The sequence below is a fragment of the Cricetulus griseus genome, unplaced genomic scaffold (assembly GCF_003668045.3).
Source record: "Cricetulus griseus strain 17A/GY unplaced genomic scaffold, alternate assembly CriGri-PICRH-1.0 unplaced_scaffold_14, whole genome shotgun sequence".
Taxonomy (NCBI): domain Eukaryota; kingdom Metazoa; phylum Chordata; class Mammalia; order Rodentia; family Cricetidae; genus Cricetulus; species Cricetulus griseus.
In genome coordinates, this window is record NW_023276853.1 from 281,607 (window position 1) to 302,648 (window position 21,042).

Here is a 21,042-nt window from a genome sequence, read left to right on the forward strand (position 1 = left end):
ATTTGACAGGTGCTTTTAATTTTTTATACCTTCAACTTCCCTTCCAATACACAATTACAAATATAAAACTGTTGGATTCAAACTGCATTCACAGATTATTGCTACAGAATGAATACAAAACAAAAGAATACAAAATTTGATTGAGATAACTAATAGATAAATTAAAAGACCATTTAAAATGATTTAAGACAAATTGCAGTAAAGATTACATTCACCTATATTTGGGAGTAATTGGCCACTGGGATTGATTCTTAGAAAACAATTCACAATACTAATCAAAGTTGACAGTCATTGCTAGGCCTAAGCTGCAATCAGAAAATGATTGATTCTCACCTACAGAAACCAGGTTGCTATAATTCTCCAACATGACATCTCTGTACAAATCCTTCTGAGAAGGATGCAGGCATTCCCATTCCTCCTTGGAGAAATTGATGGCCACGTCCTTGAAAGTCAACAGATTCTGAAAGCTAAGTTATTCCCCTTGTGATGATGGTTTGAGACCTTATATGACCCAAAGGAAAGATTATTTAACTAAAGAACTTGGTGTGTTATCAGTAATCAATCTGCAATTTTCAAATGTTATATATTAAAATGATTGATATTGTGACATTTTAACAGCGATCAATGTGACCACCATCTAAAATCCTCATGAAATCTGTGACTTTTCTCAGTGATAAATACCATCTGAAGTTGTCCTCAGAAGGAATTGAGTATCAATATTCATCTCTAATATCAGAAATTTTATAAAGCTTTCAGAGCATGCATTGATATAGACAAGTCATATAAGAAAATAAGAGGCAAGGAAGAGTGGAAAACAAGATATAGCATAGAAATGAGAGTGCTAATACAGAATTTCTTTCAAAAATATAATAAAACACAAAAACAGATTTCACACAATGAGGAAGTACAGTGAATGTTGAGCTTTTAAATGAAGCATTTCTCAGTGGACTGTCAACCTCTTACATCCTTGTGCCTACATTTACCTTAGAGCAAGCCATCTGTCAGTCCCCTTCTTTATGGATCCTTTCAAGAAGTTTATCTTAAAGATTTACCTTCCTGACACTATTCGGCGAGTAAGGCAAAAGCCCCTTCATTCCATGCTAACACACTCAGAGACTGGTAAGCAGCTTAATAATGTCTTCAGTTCGTGACTTGTTCCAAAACAGAAAAGAAAAACCATGAACTTTTAAGAGTGACAGTTACTTTTCCCTTTTCCTGTGTTCGGGGAATCTGTTATTCCAGCAATGGTGGTTATCTCTTCAATGTAGGTTATTGACTTCAGCACCTGCTTTACATTTTGCACAGACATTTTAAATTGAGTCTGATCATTAATTAAAGCAAAACTGACACCTGTATTTGAAATAGTGGGTGGAATCTGAGTGGTAGCTACAGCTGAAAGTATTTCTCATGCTGGGCACATATGATAGACCTCCCACAGCCATGGTGCAGTAGGAGACTGATGCCATATGTCAATATCTATTTCCACTTTCACAATTTTGCATCGTGTCTCAAGCTTATTTTGAACAGTAAATTTCCTCTTTTGGATTCACTGTCAAATGCTATGTGTACTCAAACCTAAAGATGATATCCCTGCATCCAATTTAATACTTTTTGTTGTTAATGAAGACACTTCAATTCCAACCACCCAAGTTTTTCGTGTGGAAAATATGATTGTTTGCATAATCCATCTAAATATGAGTACCTTTTCTTACCAGTTCTCCTTGAGTTCATTTGTTCAAATATATACTATATGAACTCATATTATGTGATAATACACTGAGTTTCAAATGCATCCTATATTGATTATCTTGATTCTTTTAATGAATTGCATACTGTTAATTCACATTTCAATTTAATATAGAATATTTCATATTTCCTAAATTTTTTTCTTGAATTTTTTTCTAGGTTGGTAGCTATTCAGAGATTATTGATTCCTGCCATGGATATGAGGTTACAGACCTGCAAGATGCAAATAGGGAGAGTTAAAGGTTTCTCACCTCATTGTCATTTTAGTATGGACTAGATTAATAACAGTCTTTTTAAATAAATATTATTTAGATTAGAAATGACATTATTTTACATTTCAATCCCAGTTTCCTCTCCCTCCCATCCTCCCATCTTCCCCACAGAAGCCGCATCCCAACCCCCATCTACTCCCCAGAGAGGGTAAGGCCTTCCATGAAGGGTCATCAATATGTGAAGTCTTTTTGGGACAGGGCCTAGGCCCTCTCCCGGGTATCTCGGCTAAGAAAGTATCCCCCCATGGGAAATGGGCTCCAGAAGTCTACTGGTGCATTAGGGATACATCCTGGTTCCAATGCCAGAGGCCGCATAGATTTCCCAATGCTCCTAGCTCACACCCATGTTTGGAGGGTCCTGGTTTCATCCTCTGTTGGTTCGTCAGTTACCACATTCTCAGGTCATAGGTGTCAATGTGTTTTCCCAGTGTGGTTTTTATCCCTTTATTCGACTCTCCTCTGTCTCTGTAGCTGGATTCCAGGAATTTGGCTCAGTGCTTAGCTGTTTTTCTCTGCTTCTGCTACCATCAGCTACTGAATGAAGGTTCTAGGATGGGATTTAAGGCAGTCATCATTCTTAATATAGGGGAAAGACATTTAAGGTAGCCAATCCACTACTGCTTAGGTTCCTAGTGGGGTCATCGTTTTGGATTTTCCTTTAGCATAGACTTCATAAAGTGAGGCCAACTTCCATACAGCTGCCACTCCTCACTATGTTCTAGGTGTCATATGATCAGACCTATGAAGATTGCAGTGGGACAGCTATGGAACTGATGGGGTGGTTCCCCTGAATGACTTTGGTCAACTGAAGATTTTATACTATGGCAGAAATCTGTCTAATCCTATGTGGCACATTGGTGTTCTTTAAGCAGTAAGCACCTGGAGCAGGGAGGATGGCTGAGAGGGTAATGCCCTTAACTGCAAGCCTAGTACTTAGGTTTGAAACCACAGCATGATAGATGTCACATGGAATGTCCAACCACTGTCATGGACACCTGTACAGAAAGAAATGGAGACCAGAATATGTTTGGTATCTGTGGGGTCAGACAGATTGGGGTATAATGACAATTTTCAAATGTAAAACTCAAGAACTTAATACTAAATCCTGTGTTTTCCCTCATGATATGAATCTAAGGCAAAATACACAAAATTCAGATAATTACACACACACCCCACACACAAAAAAAGAGAGAATGCAAAATATACAAAAGAGGCATTGTTCTATTTTATTTAGTTAGTATAGGCCAGGCAAAAATTATAGGATACTTCTAGTGCTAGAAATATGTTAGGGAACTGACAAATGTCTCATCTTCTATGCTGAGAAATGACAATAAATATGACAACAGATGGAGAGATCCAGGAGTTACAAGCCACATTTTCAATGGCTTCCCGTTGTTTAGAGGCTATATGATTCTTCATGTGAAGACAGAACATCAATTCTGTAGCACAGCAAATCTCTGCTGAGGAAGGTCCATAGTTATTCTGATTTGTGGCAATGCCTCATATGCCGGTGATATGTGGACGACTGTCGGAAGTTACAGTTACATTTGGAGCAGGTGTAGGGCTTCTCTCCTGTATGGATTCTTTCATGAGCTAACAGATTAGTTTTATGGCTAAATGACCTTCCACATGTATTACAGGTAAAAGGTTTGAATGCCTGGTGTATCACCGAATGGACTTTCAGGTCTGATTGGTTAAAGAAGGACTTAGGACACCTTTTACACAAAAAGGACCTCTCCTTCTTGTGTCTCCTCTTGTGGGCTAAAAGCTGCGAGGGATATTTGAAAGTTCTGAGACATTCCACACATTGGTGTGTCTTTGGCACTCTGCTGCTTCTCTCTTGAACACTCTCACCTGTGTGGTCTGTCTCACAATTCTGAGAGTCTCCAGTCTTCTCTGCTCTGGTGATAATCCCTGGTTGTGGTTGCTCCACAGGATCCACAACCTCTGGTTGGTCCTTATCTTTGGGGACACTTACAGAAGAAGATCCACTCAGAGAAACTTGATGGTGCCTGGAACATCTAAAATCCTGAGAGACTCCATCAGAATCACCTCTCTCCTCAGTCTCGGGACAATTATATTTCTCAATAATTACAAGTGAGTCCATCTCATTTCCAGGACTCCTATCGCTGGTATTTACTTTACTGAGATTAAGAGGATTGTTGTAGCCGTCTCCACTATCTTCATGTCCTGTTGAAATAAGACATTCTATGAAAGAGTGCCCAAGAAGTGGTTCCCACCCAACTTCCCTCCTCTGTACCACTTCTTGACACTCACCTGTTGGCAATAACTTGTTTAGTGGGCTCTGCAATGTCGTCCTTTTATTCTCCTGTGTTGATGTTGATGTTGTTGAGGATTTCATTTCTTTTAGAAGATTGATGACCTCGTTTAACGACATGTGCCCAGGAAATAGTCCTTCCTCTCCTTGCATGGAGACATGAAACTGTGCACAAAGAAAGATGATCATAATCATTGAATCTGGAGATTAGAGAAAAGTAGCCCTCCCAATGATGGCATGGGATCACTGGAATTGGTGTTAGCTCATTTTTCTATGTCTCTCCTCTCTTATGGTGTTATCCTTACATGCAGTTACTGTTCTCTAAAGTAACTATTCTCACTGTATTTTCAAATGTTGAGGCATTTTTCTCAAGGAAAAGGTAAGATTAGATTTCTCTGGTGTCCAGCCATAACATTTCCTTCAAATGACTAGTGCATTGAATGATGAACGATTAGGTTGGTCCAATCTGAAAAATGGGACCATACTTGTTAGTAAATTCTTCTGGTTGCAAGGATTGTCCCCATCTCACCCAATGTATGGCAAGTATAAGAAAACATGGTGTCTTAATGAGATGTCACCATGGCGGGGTAGGACAAATCAACAAGGGTGTCTGGAGAGGGGAAGTGTCAACGGAGCCTGTGAAACCACCAAAGCCTTGATTGTGGCTCTGTCATGTCTTTTGTCAGTTGAAGTGAGTTGTCTGCTCTGACAAAGTTTTTCTGTTTAAAAACAACAACAAATGGTATGCTAGTGTTTCATTGTATCTACTAAATCTGTAGCTAATAATTTTCACTTTGATATGCTACCCAGTATCTGTAGCTACTATTTTGTGCCCAGAACCTCTATATATTCTCTATATTCTTTCTCTGAGGGTGGCTGCTACTCTGGATGAAGCTCCTACTTTAGCATTAAGCTGCTGATTAGTCTTGTTAGATTCTTTCTGAAATCCATAGGGTATCTACAAAAAATATGCAATAGATGCCATTTTGATATCCTGACCTCAGTTTGCCAATTGTCACTTTCTGCACTGATGCTGTTGACTCCTGCATTTTCACTCAGAAAGCTGAGGAGTTCCTTTCCCCCACTCTCAGCCAGTAGTCTGTCAGTGGTGCTTTTCTCTCCATATGTCAGTCACTTTGCTGTGTGTGGTGGGTCAATTTCCAATTTGAGTTGCTATAACTTGTGTTTGAGGTGTAACTAGAACCATCATTTTCCTAAAAACCCTTGGCATCTTAGCTGTATTATTAAAGGGTCTTGGTTACTTATTGTAGAGTCATTAACACAATTTACCCCTAACTGAAACACTTGTAACACATACAAGGACTCCACATAGACACATTGTCTCTGCTGTTAAGAACATGACTGGATATCATGGAGGCATTTTACTTGGAATACATTTCAATCATGAAATTATGAATTAAAATGAAATCAAAGGAGTGAAATGTTCAATAAAAACTCTGAAATTATAATTAGTGTATAGATCAAGTACCTCAAGTAAACAGCAGGGTGAAATGGTGGATAATTTTAAGACAGCATTTGAAAAGCTAAGGAAGGGAACAGCCCTGACCTCTAGGCCCTAATTGGCATCATAGAATGTACATCCAGTAACTGATGGAAGCAAATGCAGTGATCTACTGCCAGGCTTTGGGCTGAACTATGGTGGGACATTTTGAACAAGGGGGGTTAAGAGCATAATGTTGAAAACCATCGAGACAGCTGATGTGAACTAGCAAGTGCTCAGGGACAATGGACTCTCAATTGGTGAACCTGCTTGAGAATAAACAAAACTGTGCGTGACACTTATGTGGCTTGATCTATTTGAGAGCACAGTTTTAGAGGGAGCAATACATATCCCAGTACATAAACTGGCATTTGGAGTCAATTCCCTATTTGGGATACCTTGCTCAGCATTGTTGCAGAGGAGAGCACATTGTCCTTGTCTCTATTTGGTATGCCAGACTTTGTTGATTGCCCAAGGAAGGCCTTATCAACATGGAGGAGTGGAGGGCAGTGGGAAGGAGGCCAGTGGGAGAGAATGAAGTGGGAGGAACTGGAGATGCCATGTAAAATGAAAAATGCATTTTATATTAAAAAGGATGGCAGGAGGAGTATAATTCCTGTGAGTCCCACACAAACCAGTCCTCCATAATCAAAACCTATCTCAAATGAAAAGAAGCCAATCAAACACAACTAACAACCAAGGAAACCAATCTAGAAATAAGCAAATTAAAAGGTTTAAAGCAATGAGAAGTAGTTTTAATAATGACATTTAAACTGGTTAGCATTGGCAACATAGCAAACATCAATAGGTACAAAAAATGGAATAATCCCCTGTGTCTTATCAGACCACCATGCTTTAAAGTTTAAATTCAAAAACAACACAAATTGCAGAAAACCTGCTAACTCATGGAAATGGAACAACATGCAATTGCACCATTCCTGGGGTCATCAAAGAAATAAAGAAAGAAATTAAACAATTCCCAGAATTCAATGAAAATGAACTTACAACATACCCAATTGTACGGGAGACTTTGAAAGCAGCCCTAAGAGGAAAGTTCATAGCTCTAAGTGCTCACATGAAGAAACTAGAGAATAGTCACACAGAGAGTTGACATCAAAGCTGGAAGCTCTAGAACAAATGGAAGTAAATTCACCCTGGAAGAGTAGACCACAGGACATAAGCAAACTGAGGGCAGATATCAGTAAAGTCAAAACAAAGAAAACAATTCTAAGAATCAATGTAACATAGAGTTTGTACATAAAGAAAATCAACAAGATAGACAAACCTCTATCCAAACTAACCCAAAGGCAGAAAGAGAACATTAAAATTAACAAAATCAGAAATGAAAAGGAGGACATAACAATGGAAACTGAAGAATCCAAAGAATCTTCAGGACATACTTTGAAAATCTTTACTCCAAAAAATTGGAAAATCTAAAGGAAATGGACAATTTTCTGGACAGTTATCACTTACCAAAATTGAATCAAGAACAGATAAGCAACTTAAACAGACCTATAACTTCTAAGGAAATAGAAGCAGTTATCAGTAGTCTCACAACCAAAAGGAGCCTAGAGCTAGATGGTGTCAGTGCAGAATTCTACCAGAAATTCAAAGAAGAGCTAATACCAATACTGCTCAAATTGTTCCACCCAATAGAGGCAAATATTTCATTGCCAACTCTTTTTATGTGTCTACAATTAACTTGGTACCCAATCTACACAAAGACACATCTAAAAAACAGAACTACAGACCAATATCCCTCATGAACATAGATGCAAAAAATAATCAAATAATGGTACAGAACCAAATAGACAATTCTCAATAGACGGATCTAAAATGGCTGAAAGACACATAAGAAAGCATTCAGCATCCTTAGCCATCTGGGAAATGCAAATGAAATCAACTCTGAGATACCACCTTACTCCTGTCAGAATGGCTGAAATCAAAAAACACCAATGGTAGTTTATGCTGTAGAGGATGTGGAGAAAGGGGAACACTCCTCCACAGGTGGGATTGCCAACATGTACAGCCACTTTGGAAATCAGTATGGTAATTCCTCAGGGAAATGGGTATAAGTCTACCACATAATCCACCAATTCCACTAATAGGCATACACCTATAAGAATCACATTCATACAACAAGAACATCTGTTCAACGATGTTCATAGCAACATTATTTGTAATAGCCAGAAACTGGAAGCAGTCTAGATGCCCCTCAAGTGAATAATGGATAAAGAAAATGTGGTACATTTACACAATGGAGTAGTACTCAGCAGAAAAAACAATGGAATCTTGAAATTTGCAACCAAATGGATGGAACTAGAAAAACCATTCTGAGAAAGGTAACCCAGTTCTAAAATACAGGCAGGTATGTACTCCCTCATATTTGGATTTTAGACATAGAATAAAGATTTGCCATCCTGCAGACCATGCTGCCAGAGAGGGTGGTATACAAGGAGGACCCTAAGAGAGACATACATGGACACCTGGCACAGGGAAAAAGGACAAGATCTTCTGAGCAAATTTAGAGCAAGGGGGAGCAGAGAGGGAACTAGGAGAATGAGAAGGGGAGAAGAAGAGTGGTGAGGAAGACATGGTGGGCCTGGAGGTTGAGTTGGGAGAAGAACATAAGAGAGCAAGATAAGATATAATATAGCAGAGGGAGACATTATAGGTTTAAAGAGAAATCAGGCACTAGGGAAATGTCTGGAGAGCTACAAAGATGACACCAACTAACAATCTAAGCAACAGAGGAGAGGCTACATTAAATGCTCTCTCCTGATAATGAGATTGGTGACTAACTTATATGCCATCCTATGGCGTTCATTCAGCAGCTGGCAGAATTATAACCAGACACCCACAGCTAAAACTGAACTGAACTGGAATCCAGTTACAAGAAGGAAGAGCGATGAGCAAATGGGTCCATACCGGGCTGGTGAAACCCACAGAAACAGATGTTCTGAACATGGGTGAGAGGAGTGACAGTGAACTGAGACTGACATGTAAAATAATTTTCATTCTAATAAAAATATGTGTCTATGGGAAGTTTCAAGAATTTCACTGGTTGTTAATTTCTGGCAATTATTGATGACCGAGACAATGAAAGAATATTTGATGAAATTACATCTACATGAAGACTTTTAGTTAAAAAACCCTGCATTGCAGCACCATAACTCATAAAGTCATTACTTGTTGGTATGTCTATGTTCATTATGTAATTCAGAACTATTTCATCATCATAAATCATGGTCTACCATCATGCCAATTCTTTTTTATACACAGGGGATCTTAATAGAATGTAGTAGACATTTTAGGAAACCATTAGCTCACTAGGATCCCTCGTTTCTGCCTTCCAGGTTCTGGGATCACAGGATTGTACTCACAGCCATAATTTTGAATGTGTGCTGAGATTCCAAGTCAGTTCCCATGATTCAAATGTAAGCAACTCCCTAAGCCAGCCATCTTAAAATCACAGTGTATCTCTTTCTAAACCCCCACGGGATTTTGTCAAGTGTTTCTCCCAGTCTTTCTGCCACCATGTAAATTAATTAAATATAATTATTAAATTTATACAATCCAAGGGCATGTTTCTGTTACATTCCCATGAATGTAGAGTAGAAGAAAAACTCCATTTTAAATAGTTTGGTGTCGTCATACAGCCTAACCACAAAATATCTACAATTTGCTAGTTTTCCCAACATGCAAATGATTGTCTTGACTCCTGACTTAATCAACTCTCACTCCGGGTACTCACCATTTTAGGAGGCTCCACACACTCATCTGTCAAAGTCTCCATGAATTTCACCATGTTTCTTCCACTAGACTCCCACTTCTCTTTCATGGCAACTTGTCTTTGTAGTGCCCAGTTTTAAAAAATTGCTCCATGACCAATTGAGAAATCATCTGTTCCTTGGTTTGTTTTTCTGGCTGCAACCAGGAGGTGAACATTTCCCAAAGATATTGTAACTCCTGCTTTGCACAGGAGCCATTGCCAATTGGGGGAATGTTCACCTCAGAAACTGGGGAATTAGAGTTGTCTTCTCTGAACTGTACGGGTGAAGCCCGTGTTGGGATGAACTCCGTTTTCTCTAATCCACAGTCATTTTCTGGTGACCTGGTCTCAAGTGATTCTCTCTGCAATGAAGCCATTCTACTGGGAATCCTCAGGAGAATTCAACTGTAGTATTGAAGTATCTGTCTTATGTTAGGAGGATCTGTAAAAGCAATGTGTGGATGTGTTAGAGCTAAAAATTAAAAGGATATACATAAATAAATCAAAAGGCAAGTAATAGCCGTGTCAATAATGGTTCCTGTTTCAGTTAGGGTTTACTGTTGCAGTGTTAAGCAATAATCATAACCATGACAACTCTTATAAAGGATACATTTCACTGTGGTGGCTCACTTACAGTTCACAAATTCTGTCTATAATAGAAGGGATTATGGAAACACGAAGGCAGAGTTGGTGCTGGAGCTGAGACTGCTACATCTTTTTCTTGTTGTTCTCCCAATAATTTCTTTTATGTTAAACCCAACTTTTCTCATTTTACATACCAATCCCAGTAACCACTTCATCCCCTCCTGCTGTTCCCCTCATGTCCACCCAATGCCAAGTCTGCATCCACTCCTCAGAGAAGGTAAGTTTTCCCAAGTGAGTGAAGCAAGTCTTGCACATCTGTGGCCCCTGACAGTGGGACCAGGATTTATCCATAGTGCTTGAACTTGCTCTTTAGAGACCCAAAAATACTGCTAAATCTTACAGGCAATTGGAAATAAACTGATCCCTCAGTATATGAAACCTCAAAATGCATCCCCACAATGAACGTCTTCATGCCAAAGGTGTGGTCCAGATTAAGGGTGTTCCCTCCAGCCTCCAGGTCTGGATTAAAGGTGTGTGACATGCGGTCTTCTCTAACAAGGCCTTGCCTCCCAATAGTGATACTGCCTATGATATTATGGAGACCCAATACAGTCAAACGACCAGAGTTCCACCTTTTCCACACACAAAATACTTAATCATAGTCCTACACAATTTACTCGACAGACAAGAAACATGAGAATATGTCACCACAACAATACATGATTCATCAGGGCGAAAAATCCAGGATTGAGGATGGGAAGACCTGAAATAAGAAACCCCATGGTGTGAGGTATGTCAAGGGTATATGTTCACCCCATTAAATTGTGAACATTTTGTTTCTGCACCTCAATTTTTTTTGGTTTTTCAAGACAGGGTTTCTCTGTGTAGCTTTGGAGCCTGTCCTGGCTCTTGCTTTGGAGACCAGGCTGCCTTCGAAGTCAAAGAGACCCGCCCGCTTCTGCCTCCTGAGTTCTGGGATTAAAGGCGTGTGACACCAACGCCCGGCCTGCACCTCAAATTTTAAGGTTTACCCTTGTCTCCCATTCCAAAGCACCACAGTGTAACCCTTTAATAAGAAAATCATTAAAAGTGAATGCCAATGTCTAGGCATTGGTGGCACATATCTTGAATCCCAGCACTCCAGACGCAGAGCCACGTTGATCTCTGTGAGATCCAAGCCAGAGTAGCCTATAGAGCAAGTTCCAGGATAGGCTCCAAAGGAATACAGAGAAAATGGATCTCAAAATATCAAAAAAAATAAAAAAGTAAAATGGAATGACCATCAAGCTGGGGTTCTTAGGATCGCAAAGAGATGTTCATATAGGAAGACAGCAATTCGTATCATTCAGGGTTTTAAAGGTTATATCCTTTATCAGAATGGTTTTCCAGCTGTGTATTTTTGTTTTAGGACTTTCATCTGAGCACACAGAAGGCAGAGGTTGGTTTATCTTTAGACTGACTGGTCTACTAGTCTACAGACCTAGTTCCATGACAGCCAGAGCTCTTACACAGAGAAACTCTGCCTCCAACATCCAAAACCAAACAAATGAAAAATAAAATAACAAAAGAAAAAACAAAAAAGGATGGTTACCCAATGACCACACTGTATCTCTGTGATTTCACAGTACTTGTGAGCAGCTTTTCCCACAACTCAAAACAATGACAAAAAACACACAACTCAAGCCACCAAGCAGGGGAATGTTACTATTCTCCAAACTTACCTCTGTCTAGGATGAATTTCAAGGTAATTCCAGGAAGCAATAGGAAAGGATGTGTCTCCAAGCCTCTGCTGTGCTCTGCTTGGACTGAGGTTCTCAGCAAGTTCACTTCCTTTTATGCTGCCTGGCTTCAGAGTCAATCAATGATGCTAATGATTTGAGAATGAGATTAGACCACACCTCCTGTACCTGGGGTGTGGCAGTTGGGACTTGATTCCTATTAATCACTAAGTGGAGCAGCAGGGTCTCCAGGGCCAAGACAACCTAAATGCCTAGGAAGAACAAGATCAGCCTGTTGTATGATAATAGATTGAGCCAAACTAGAGGGAAAACGGTAAACTACCATGCTCGCTAGGGATGGAAAAGCCCCTTTCCCCTCTGCTTGAATTGCAGATGGAATCCTAGCCCAGCCCCAGCTCAGCATCTTTATGTAAATCTTGATGTTGCCATGGAAGGACTAGACAACCAAAGAAATCATGGTCAGAAACTGTTGTGAAGGGGAACCATACCACATTAAAAGGAAATATCAAGATTGTCATATACCTACAATGACTTGTTGCATATAGATCATTGTAAGCTGATTAATATTTTCTCATATCCAGATAGTTTGGAATTCCAAAGAACAACATAAACACTTGGCAGTGCAATAATACAGAGAACAAGAGGCACCCAGGAGTTATCTGAAGCACAAAGAAGACAGTCTTTATCAAGTTCACCTCTATGGGTATGTAATGTTGCATTATTTTTGGAGTACATGATGTATGAGAGACTTGATACAAAGATTGTACTCTGTGGGGGTTATTAAAATGTGTGTCCAAAAAGCAGATTTTCCTGTCTTTTTTCATGACTTTTCTATTTTGGGGTTTTTTGGCTTTTTTTTTCAAATGTGATGTGGATGAGAATGATTTTGCACTAAAATTCTATCATTTCAAATTACTCAGTGTTGGCTCCCACAGCTGTTTGGAACCCTTTTTTTTTCTTTCTGTTATGTACTTTTGTTGTTGTTACTGTTGTGTGTTTTACTGTTTATCCCAGTCTGGACTGGAACTCCTATGGAGACTAGCTAGACCTCAATCTCATAAATACTTGCCCTATGTATTGAAGATCTGGGATGACATACCTGTGCCCTTATATGTTACCTTCTCTAAACATGCTAATTGTTATGTTCAATTGTGACACCTGATTTATGTGTTTATTTTTCTCCCCCAATTTCTGTTGTAGTCTATCAAAATATACTGAACCGAAACAGACAAAGGTCAGTGACTACAATTTATGAAGTCTAGTCTTCCAAAACCACAACACTAAGAATTTTGACTACTGCAAGTTCAAGCTGCTGTACTCCTGGGAGAATTAAAATTTTCACATTGTAGGAAAGACCTGAAAGTTGTACAAATGGATTAGCCAAGAGGTGCAAAACTGATTGAAACTTCAATATAAATATTGCATGATTTATCTAAACTGATACTCATTCCTATTTTTTAAATTGTATATTTTAATAAATTAAATTATTTGTCATCTGCAGAAGTATTTGACTGAAAATGTTTGTTTTCATGAGAATAATAAACACACCAATGAGTGTCACTATTCAATGCCTTCCTCAGAATTTCCAGAGACACCTTCAACCTAACAATTAGAATTGTTAGAGAAAGTCAGTGGCCTTAAATCCCTGCACACACCTGTAATCTCAGCACACACCTTTAATCCCAGCACAGATCTTTCCTCAGAATACTAAGTAAACATATGCAGATGGATCTTTGTGAGCTTGAGCCCAGTCAAGACTGCATAGTGAGTTCCTGTAGCTTATTCTAAAGAGACAGAAAGTCTCTTTAGAGACTTACAACAACAGTAAGAAGAAAAAGTAAACAGTCTCTTGAAGTAGTGATGTAGCCCTGTAACCCCAAAATTGCAGAGTAGAAGCCGCAATATTAGAGTGCAAGGTCATGCACAATTATTTGATGAGTTTGGGTGGATATTTGGCTGTCAGAAATCCAGTTTTACAAAAAAACCCACAAATTAAAAACCATTCTGAGCCAGGTGTTGGTGGCACACGCCATTAATCCCAACACTTGAAGGCAGAGGCAGGTTGATCTCTGTGAGTTCGAGGCCAGCCAGGTCTGTAGAGCGATTGGCAGTATAGGCTGTCTCGAAAAACCAAATAAAAGAGAGAGAGAGAGAGAGAGAAACATTTGGACACTGCATTGCTGGCACAGGCCTTTAATCCCAGCACTCAGGAGGCAGAGGCAGGCAGATCTCTGTGAGTTTGAGACCAGCCTGGTCTACAAGAGCAAGTTCCAGGACATCCTCCAAAGCCACAGAGACACTGTCATTACGAAAACCCAAATAAATAAATAAATAAATAAACAAACAAATAAATAAATAAATAAATAAAAATAAAAAAAAACATTCTGAGCTGGGAGGCGGTGGTACACACCTTTAATCAAAGCACTTGGGAGGCAGAGGCAAGTGGATCTCTCTGAGTTCTAGACCAGCATGATCTACAAGAGCTAGTTCTAAGACATCCTTCAAAGCCATAGAGAAACCCTGTCTAGAAAAAACCAAAAAAAAAAAAAATGTAAACAACCAAGCTAAGAGTGGGCTTGTTTCCAACTGCCTCTTTTGCCCTGTTGGGAGCCAGCCGAAGCCTGGTGACTTAGCACAGGGTATCCCATCCGAGCAGGTCCAGCCCACCCAGAGACTGCTTGCATCCTAGTCCCCTTCTCTGCCCACAGGTCTAGGTGAGAGTGGGCCTGTTTTGGACCCTCCTCTGGTGTCCTCCTCAGAGCCAGCTAAGGCCTTCGGATTGAGCACAAGTGATGCCATCCCAGCAGATCTTAGCCCAACCCAGAGACTGCCAAGGCTCAGCTTATAGTCCAGCCTCCATAAAAGGGAAGAGGAGAACCATCAGAATATTAGACCTACTAGCTACCACCCAAGGACATTGGTCTCTTAACCACGAGGAGAGGAAATGACTCCTTCTGCACTCACTGGAAGAAACGATGGCAAGAAGACAATGTAAAAATACATTCAAAAACAGGAAAACCTATGGTAAAATCAGAGTCTAGGGACTCCACCACAGCAAGACCAGAACATCCCAATGCAGATGAAGCAGAGAGAACGACCTTAAAAACAATTTCATGAAAAAGATAGAGGTCCTCAAAGAGGATATGCAAGAAAACCTTAAAAATATTGAAGAAAAAACAAACCAAAATATAAAAGAAATCAACAAATCTCTTAAAGAAAGCCATGAATAAACAATCAAACCAATGTAGGTAAGAATTCAAGACCAGGAAAATGAAATAGATATAATAAAGAAAACACAAACGGAGGGAATGTTGGAAATAGAAAAGCTGCATAAACAATCAGGACTTTCCTATGTTGAACAATCTCTGCATCCTTGGGATGAAGCCTAGTTAATCATGGTGGCTGATTTTTCTGATGTGTTTGTGGATTCAATTTGCAAGTATTTTATTGAGTATTTTTGCATCAATGTTCATGATGGAGATTGGTATGTAGTTCTGTTTTCTTAGTTGTGTCTTTGTGTGGCTTGGTTCCCTAGGTAATTGTAGCCTTGTAAAAAGAGTTTGGCAATGATCCTTCTGTTCTCATTGCTTTTTTTGGGAGGGGGTGTTGGTTGGTTTTTCGAGACAGGGTTTCTCTGTGGCTTTAAAGACTGAAATGCAAATAGCTCTTGTACACCAGGCTGGTCTCGAACTCACAGAGATCCACCTGCCTCTGCCTCTGAAGTGCTGGGATTAAAGGCATGCTCCAACAACGCCCGGCAAAACAAGGTCATTTATTTTGGGTGGAGGGTGTTCAAGACAGGGTTTCTCTGTGGTTTTGGAGGCTGTCTTCGAACTGGCTCTGGAGGCGAGGCTGGCCTTGAACTCACAGATATCCACCTGCCTCTGCCTCCTGAGTGCTGGCAGTAAAGTCGTGTGCAACCAGCTCCCTATGGAATCTTAATACATATTTGAAACTTCATGTCTCTTAGCATTAACTTTTTCTTGAAGAAAGAAGTACAAAGCCTTCCTTCAGCATCTCAGTTTGTGGAACTAGCATGATTTTCCCGAGAAGCTCTATGTTTCGAAGGAGTTATGCTGTGATTATTTTTGATTTAACGTTGTGTGATTTGATAAATTTTGTTGTTGTTAGAAAAGCACTCATGTTGACAAGAGTGGCCTTGAATGAACTGGGTATCAGAGAATGACTGAACTTCTGAATCTGCTGTCCTCATACCCAGCTGCAGTCACAGTAGAACTGGAAGATGCTCTCTGGGAATCTCATTGTTATCAGCTTTGTTCTGCCCTCTCACACTCACATGTACAGGTCATGACCCACATTAGGAAAGGACCTTATTTGGAAGCATAAGGAATATTGTGGTCTAATGCAGAATTCTGTAATCCCATAAAGGCTAAAATCTCTAAAGATTAAAACGAGTAAAATATCCCCTCAACCACAATCTAGGAATCTCTAATGTTTAATCTGGAGAGCCTGAAACCACAAAATACAATCTCAATAGGAAAAAGAGACCAGAGAACACGCCAAATGAAGAGGGATAAGAAAGCCAAATTCTGGGGAAGGGATCATCCATAAGGTGTGCCAACAAAAAATCTTCAATGTGAAAATGCGGAACTTCTGTTGATATCGATTTTAGTTGATGGAATTCTGAACAGTATCTCTCCCTAGTACATAAATGGACTTTGGGATTCCATTCCTCATGGAGGTCCTCTCTCTCAGATTATGCCCTCCCCCAAATAATATGACAGTCTTTGATGATCTCCCACGAAGGCCTCACAATCCTGGGGTGTTGATGAGGGGTGGGACAGGGGTGTCTATGGAGAGATTGGGAGGATGAGAGGGAAAGGTAAATAGGATTGATGAGTAAAATAACATAGTTTCTATATATAACATATACATTAGGAAAAATAAATTGAAGCCTCCTGGTGACTTGCTCTAAGGCTTCACCAAGCACTAGGTACACTGAGGAATATCATGATTTATCCACAACAATTTTACAGGATACTTGAACACTGCTCAGTCTCCACAGGGAATTCATCAAGTCATACACAGATCCCAACAAATCTGCAGAGCCAAAGCACACAATCCTGTTTCATAATATAGCTATTATTCCCTTTTTATTTCCTTAAGATAGTTTCTGGAGTTTATGCATGAAAAACTTTTCCATTGTCATCAATTCTCATGTCCTGCGGCCAGCAGTTATATAGCTACCAAGACTCCCTAAATTTCTAGGGTTCCTTTGATTAGAACTATAAAGATTGTGATGGGACAATAATGGAACTGATGGGGCGGCATCTCAGAATTTCTTTTAGCAACTGAAGTCTTTATTCTAAGGCAGATTCCTGTCTCCTCATATGAGGCACATTGGTGAACTTTAAGCAGTAAGCACCTGTAGGATGGAAGATGACTGAGAAGGCAATGCCCTTAGATACAAACCTAAGACACGGGTTTGAAACCACAGCATGGTGTCAACAGTCACTGGGAATGGCAGGTCAATGTCAGTAACAGCTGTAAAGAATGTTTAGAATCTGTGGTCTCTGACAGATTGGTATGTATTGCCAATTATTCAATGTAAAACTCAATAAGTGACAATTAAGTCCTGTATTGTCCACTGGATATATGAATCTAGGGCAAAAAACAAAAAGTCAGATAATCACTCATACACACACAGGAAATGAAAAATATACTTAAGACTCATTTTCATACACCAGACAATATTACATAAAACTTTTGGCATTAGGAACATGTTAGTGAAGAACAAATGACACATCTTCTTACAGGCACATGACAATGGAATGTGACAGCAGATGGAGCAATCCTGAAGAGACATGTCACATATAAAATGGCTGCTTGCTGTTAAGAGGCTATATGTTTCTTCATGTGCAGAAAGGACACTAAGCCTGTAGCCCACCCATCCTGTGCCAAGGAAGGTAAACAGTTCATTCTGATTTGTGGCAATTCCTCCTGTGCCCATGGTATGTGGATGACTGGTAGAAGCTTTGAATATACAGGGAGAAAGGCGTAAGGCTTCTATCCTTTGAGAATCATTTCATGAGCTAGCAGATTATTTTTATGTCTGAAAGCCCTTCCAAATGTATGACATGTGAAAGGCATCTTTTGTTTGTGTATGAAAGAATGTACTTTCAGTTCTGAGGGATTACAAAACCCTTTTGATACCTGATACAGAAAAATGCCTTCTCCCTCTTGTGTCTTCTCTGGTGGGCTAGAAGCCTAGAGGGATATTTTAAGGTTCTGGGGAATTCCTCACATTTGTATGTCTTAGATTCTCTGTGGATTCTCTCTTTAGTTTAGTTTTAGTCTTCAGTAAAAAGAAAATTCATGATGCAGCCTGGCTTTGGTGGCTCATGCCTAGAGGCAGAGGCAGGCTTATTAAAGTGAGTGGAACTCTAGCTGGTCTACAGAGGGAGTGCCTGGACATCTGGGTCTGTTACACAAAGACAGTCTGTCTTGAAAAACAAAAAACAAAACAGCAACCAAACAAAAGCCTGATTTGTCTGCACTGATATTCATTACATTTTCCGATAATCTGGATTTTAATTAAATAAAGCAATATTGGTCAGAAGAATTATTCCTATGAATATGTTTGTTTTCATGAGTATACTAAACCTACTACTGGCCTAGTGTGTTGGTTCAGGCCTTTAATGCCAGCACTTGGGTTGCAGAGGCTCATGAATCTCAGTGAGTTCCAGGCCAGTATGGTTTACAAGAAGAGTTCCGTGGAAACCATGTGTGGAGAAACAAAACAAAACAAACAAACAAAACAATGAAAATAAAACATACCAATGTGTGTCCCAGCATTTACTTCCTTTTTGAGAATAGCAGTGGTTACAATTCAGGATATCCACCAGAATGGTTGCAAAATGCCAGTGAGTTTTAATCCCTTGCACACACCTTAAATTCCAACACTAAGTCAACACAGGCTGGTGGATCTCTGATTTGAAGCCAGTCTGAGCCACAGAGACACAAAGTCTCTCAAAACAACACTAACTAGGAAAGGAAACTAAAGGAATGTTTGAAGTATTGCGGTAGCCTTACAACCCCAGATGTAAGGAGCAGAAGCACAGGATTGGAGTGTAAGGTCATCCACAATTAGTGAGTTTGGGAAAAGACTTGGCTACAGGAAGACATGTTGCTACCACAAAAGCAAAGATATAAACAAATAAGCAGAGTGAAATAAAAGGGAAGAAGGACAAAGAAGAGAAAATCAAAACACCGTTTCCTTTTGGCCACACAGCTTTAATTCCCACCCAGATCACAATCTTCACCTTATGTCTATAGACCTCGTGTTTTCACAAAAGAAAATCCATGCTGCACTCTCTGCCAACAGAGACGGTCTGCTTCAGCCTCTGCCTTTTCTATTTTATACATCAGACACCTCCTGGGTGCCTCCTGTCCTCTGTCTCATTCTAGTGCCAATGGATCACAACATTGGAGAAAACTGATTTGACCTCTCTTAGCAGCTATCAGTCATAAGTAGCTCCTTGATTGAAGGTGGAAATTTACCCATTTTGATCAAAAGTACATTGATTATGCAAGGAAGAAGGAAAGAATGAACACACGGAAGAAGGAAAGAGTGAGGAAATGAAGAAAAGATAACATTTTTACCACCGTAAAGTATTACTGATTACATTTGGCATCTTGTAGATTTAATTAGGTTTTCACAGGAAGGAATAAATTCCATTCTCCCACTAGTTGTAAAGACTCTGCCGTTCTTCCTAAAAGTCTTTTCAAGTCTCATTTCTAATCTCTCTTGTTCAGGCCAACTGTTCCTGTGGGTTTCTCCAACCTGGTACAGACCCCTTCATTCTTCATTCCTCCCTCTCCCTCCACATTCTTTGTGTATAATAACTTTACTTAGAAGATAATTTGATTCCCTGCAAAGAAGAAAAGGGTCTAGCCTAGAGTCCTCTGGTCCCTAGAGAATGCACACCCAATCATCAAAGTTCTTCAAACTGGGGGATAAAACCCCCATCTTATCTATGGTGTTGGGAGTTATATGTTAGCAAATGGTCTCAGCGAAGAGACCTTCAACCTTGACTTTGGTACAATTATTAACAGGCATTATATTATTTCTATGTAAAAATGATACCCCAAAATCAAAAATAGCACATCAATGATGCTTAGAGAGACTAGATCTACACTCTTAAGTTTATTTTTTAATTCAGATATCTCACTTTTAGTCTTTCTTCCAATATCTCTTTTCACAAAAAGCACAATTTTCCTCATTTTTGTTTGTATGGAGCTGGATACCATTTTAACTTCTCTGAATTAATTCTTAGCCTCACATCTAATGCATTATCTGTGAGCTTTCTCAGCATTATACAGAAATTATCACTTGATCTTTCAGCTCCAAAATATCTGAGGTATTTATCCTCTTTTTGTTGTTTCTTTTGGCATCATAGTCTTTTTCAGAAAATTCCTAGCTTAGCCAAGATCTGGAAATGCACTACACCCTACTCTTTCTTCAAGTAGCTCCAGGTTTTACACCCAACATTTTTTGATCTGTATGTAATTGATCTGTGTACCAGTTCAGTTGTAGGATACATTTCATTCTTACACAAGTAGATATCAAGTTTCCCCAAAGCCACTTGTTGAAGATGTTCTTTGTTTAGGTATACCTGAAAAACTCAGGTTGTTGTGTGTCATCTTCTATCAGAGATCTCAGCGCAGTTCACTGAGTTATGTGTCTGTTTTTGTACCAGCACCATGCTACTGTTACCAGGATGTCTCTGTAGCATAATTTGAAATTTGGTATAGTGATACTTCTTGCAGAGCTTTTATCATTCAGTGTTGTTTTTGGCTATTTGTAGTCTTTGGTATTAATAAGTAAAATTTATCATTGTTATTTCAACTTCTGTGAGAGTTATGTTATACTTTTGATGGATATTACATTGAATCCATGTGTTGTTTTTGGCAGGATAGTTATATTTACAATCTTATGGATGGCAATTTGACTCCTGATCTGTTTGCCGATATTCTGAATTTTGGTATCACCATTTGGATTTGGGGCTTCCCTCTGTGTTTCCCCTAGTATCTAAAGAGGTAATTAGAACATGTTCATAATGCTCACTGTTCCCTCAGAGCCCATCTAGAAACCAGAGCTGCTACCATGCTGATGATCAGTAGTACTG

At 39.4% G+C, this 21,042-nt stretch overlaps 1 protein-coding gene across 1 annotated transcript in view; it reads right to left on the reverse strand.

The window, feature by feature from the left end:
- LOC113839138 (zinc finger protein 879-like) overlaps positions 1 to 21,042 on the reverse strand; it is a 48,371-nt gene that overhangs the window by 15,261 nt on the left and 12,068 nt on the right. The window contains exons 5-7 of the mRNA XM_035453720.1: positions 20,844 to 20,945; positions 4,296 to 4,461; positions 3,873 to 4,208 (exon numbers count right to left, since the gene is read on the reverse strand). Coding sequence (XP_035309611.1) covers positions 3,873 to 4,208; positions 4,296 to 4,461; positions 20,844 to 20,945 — 604 coding nt within the window. The remainder of the gene's footprint in view (positions 1 to 3,872; positions 4,209 to 4,295; positions 4,462 to 20,843; positions 20,946 to 21,042) is intronic.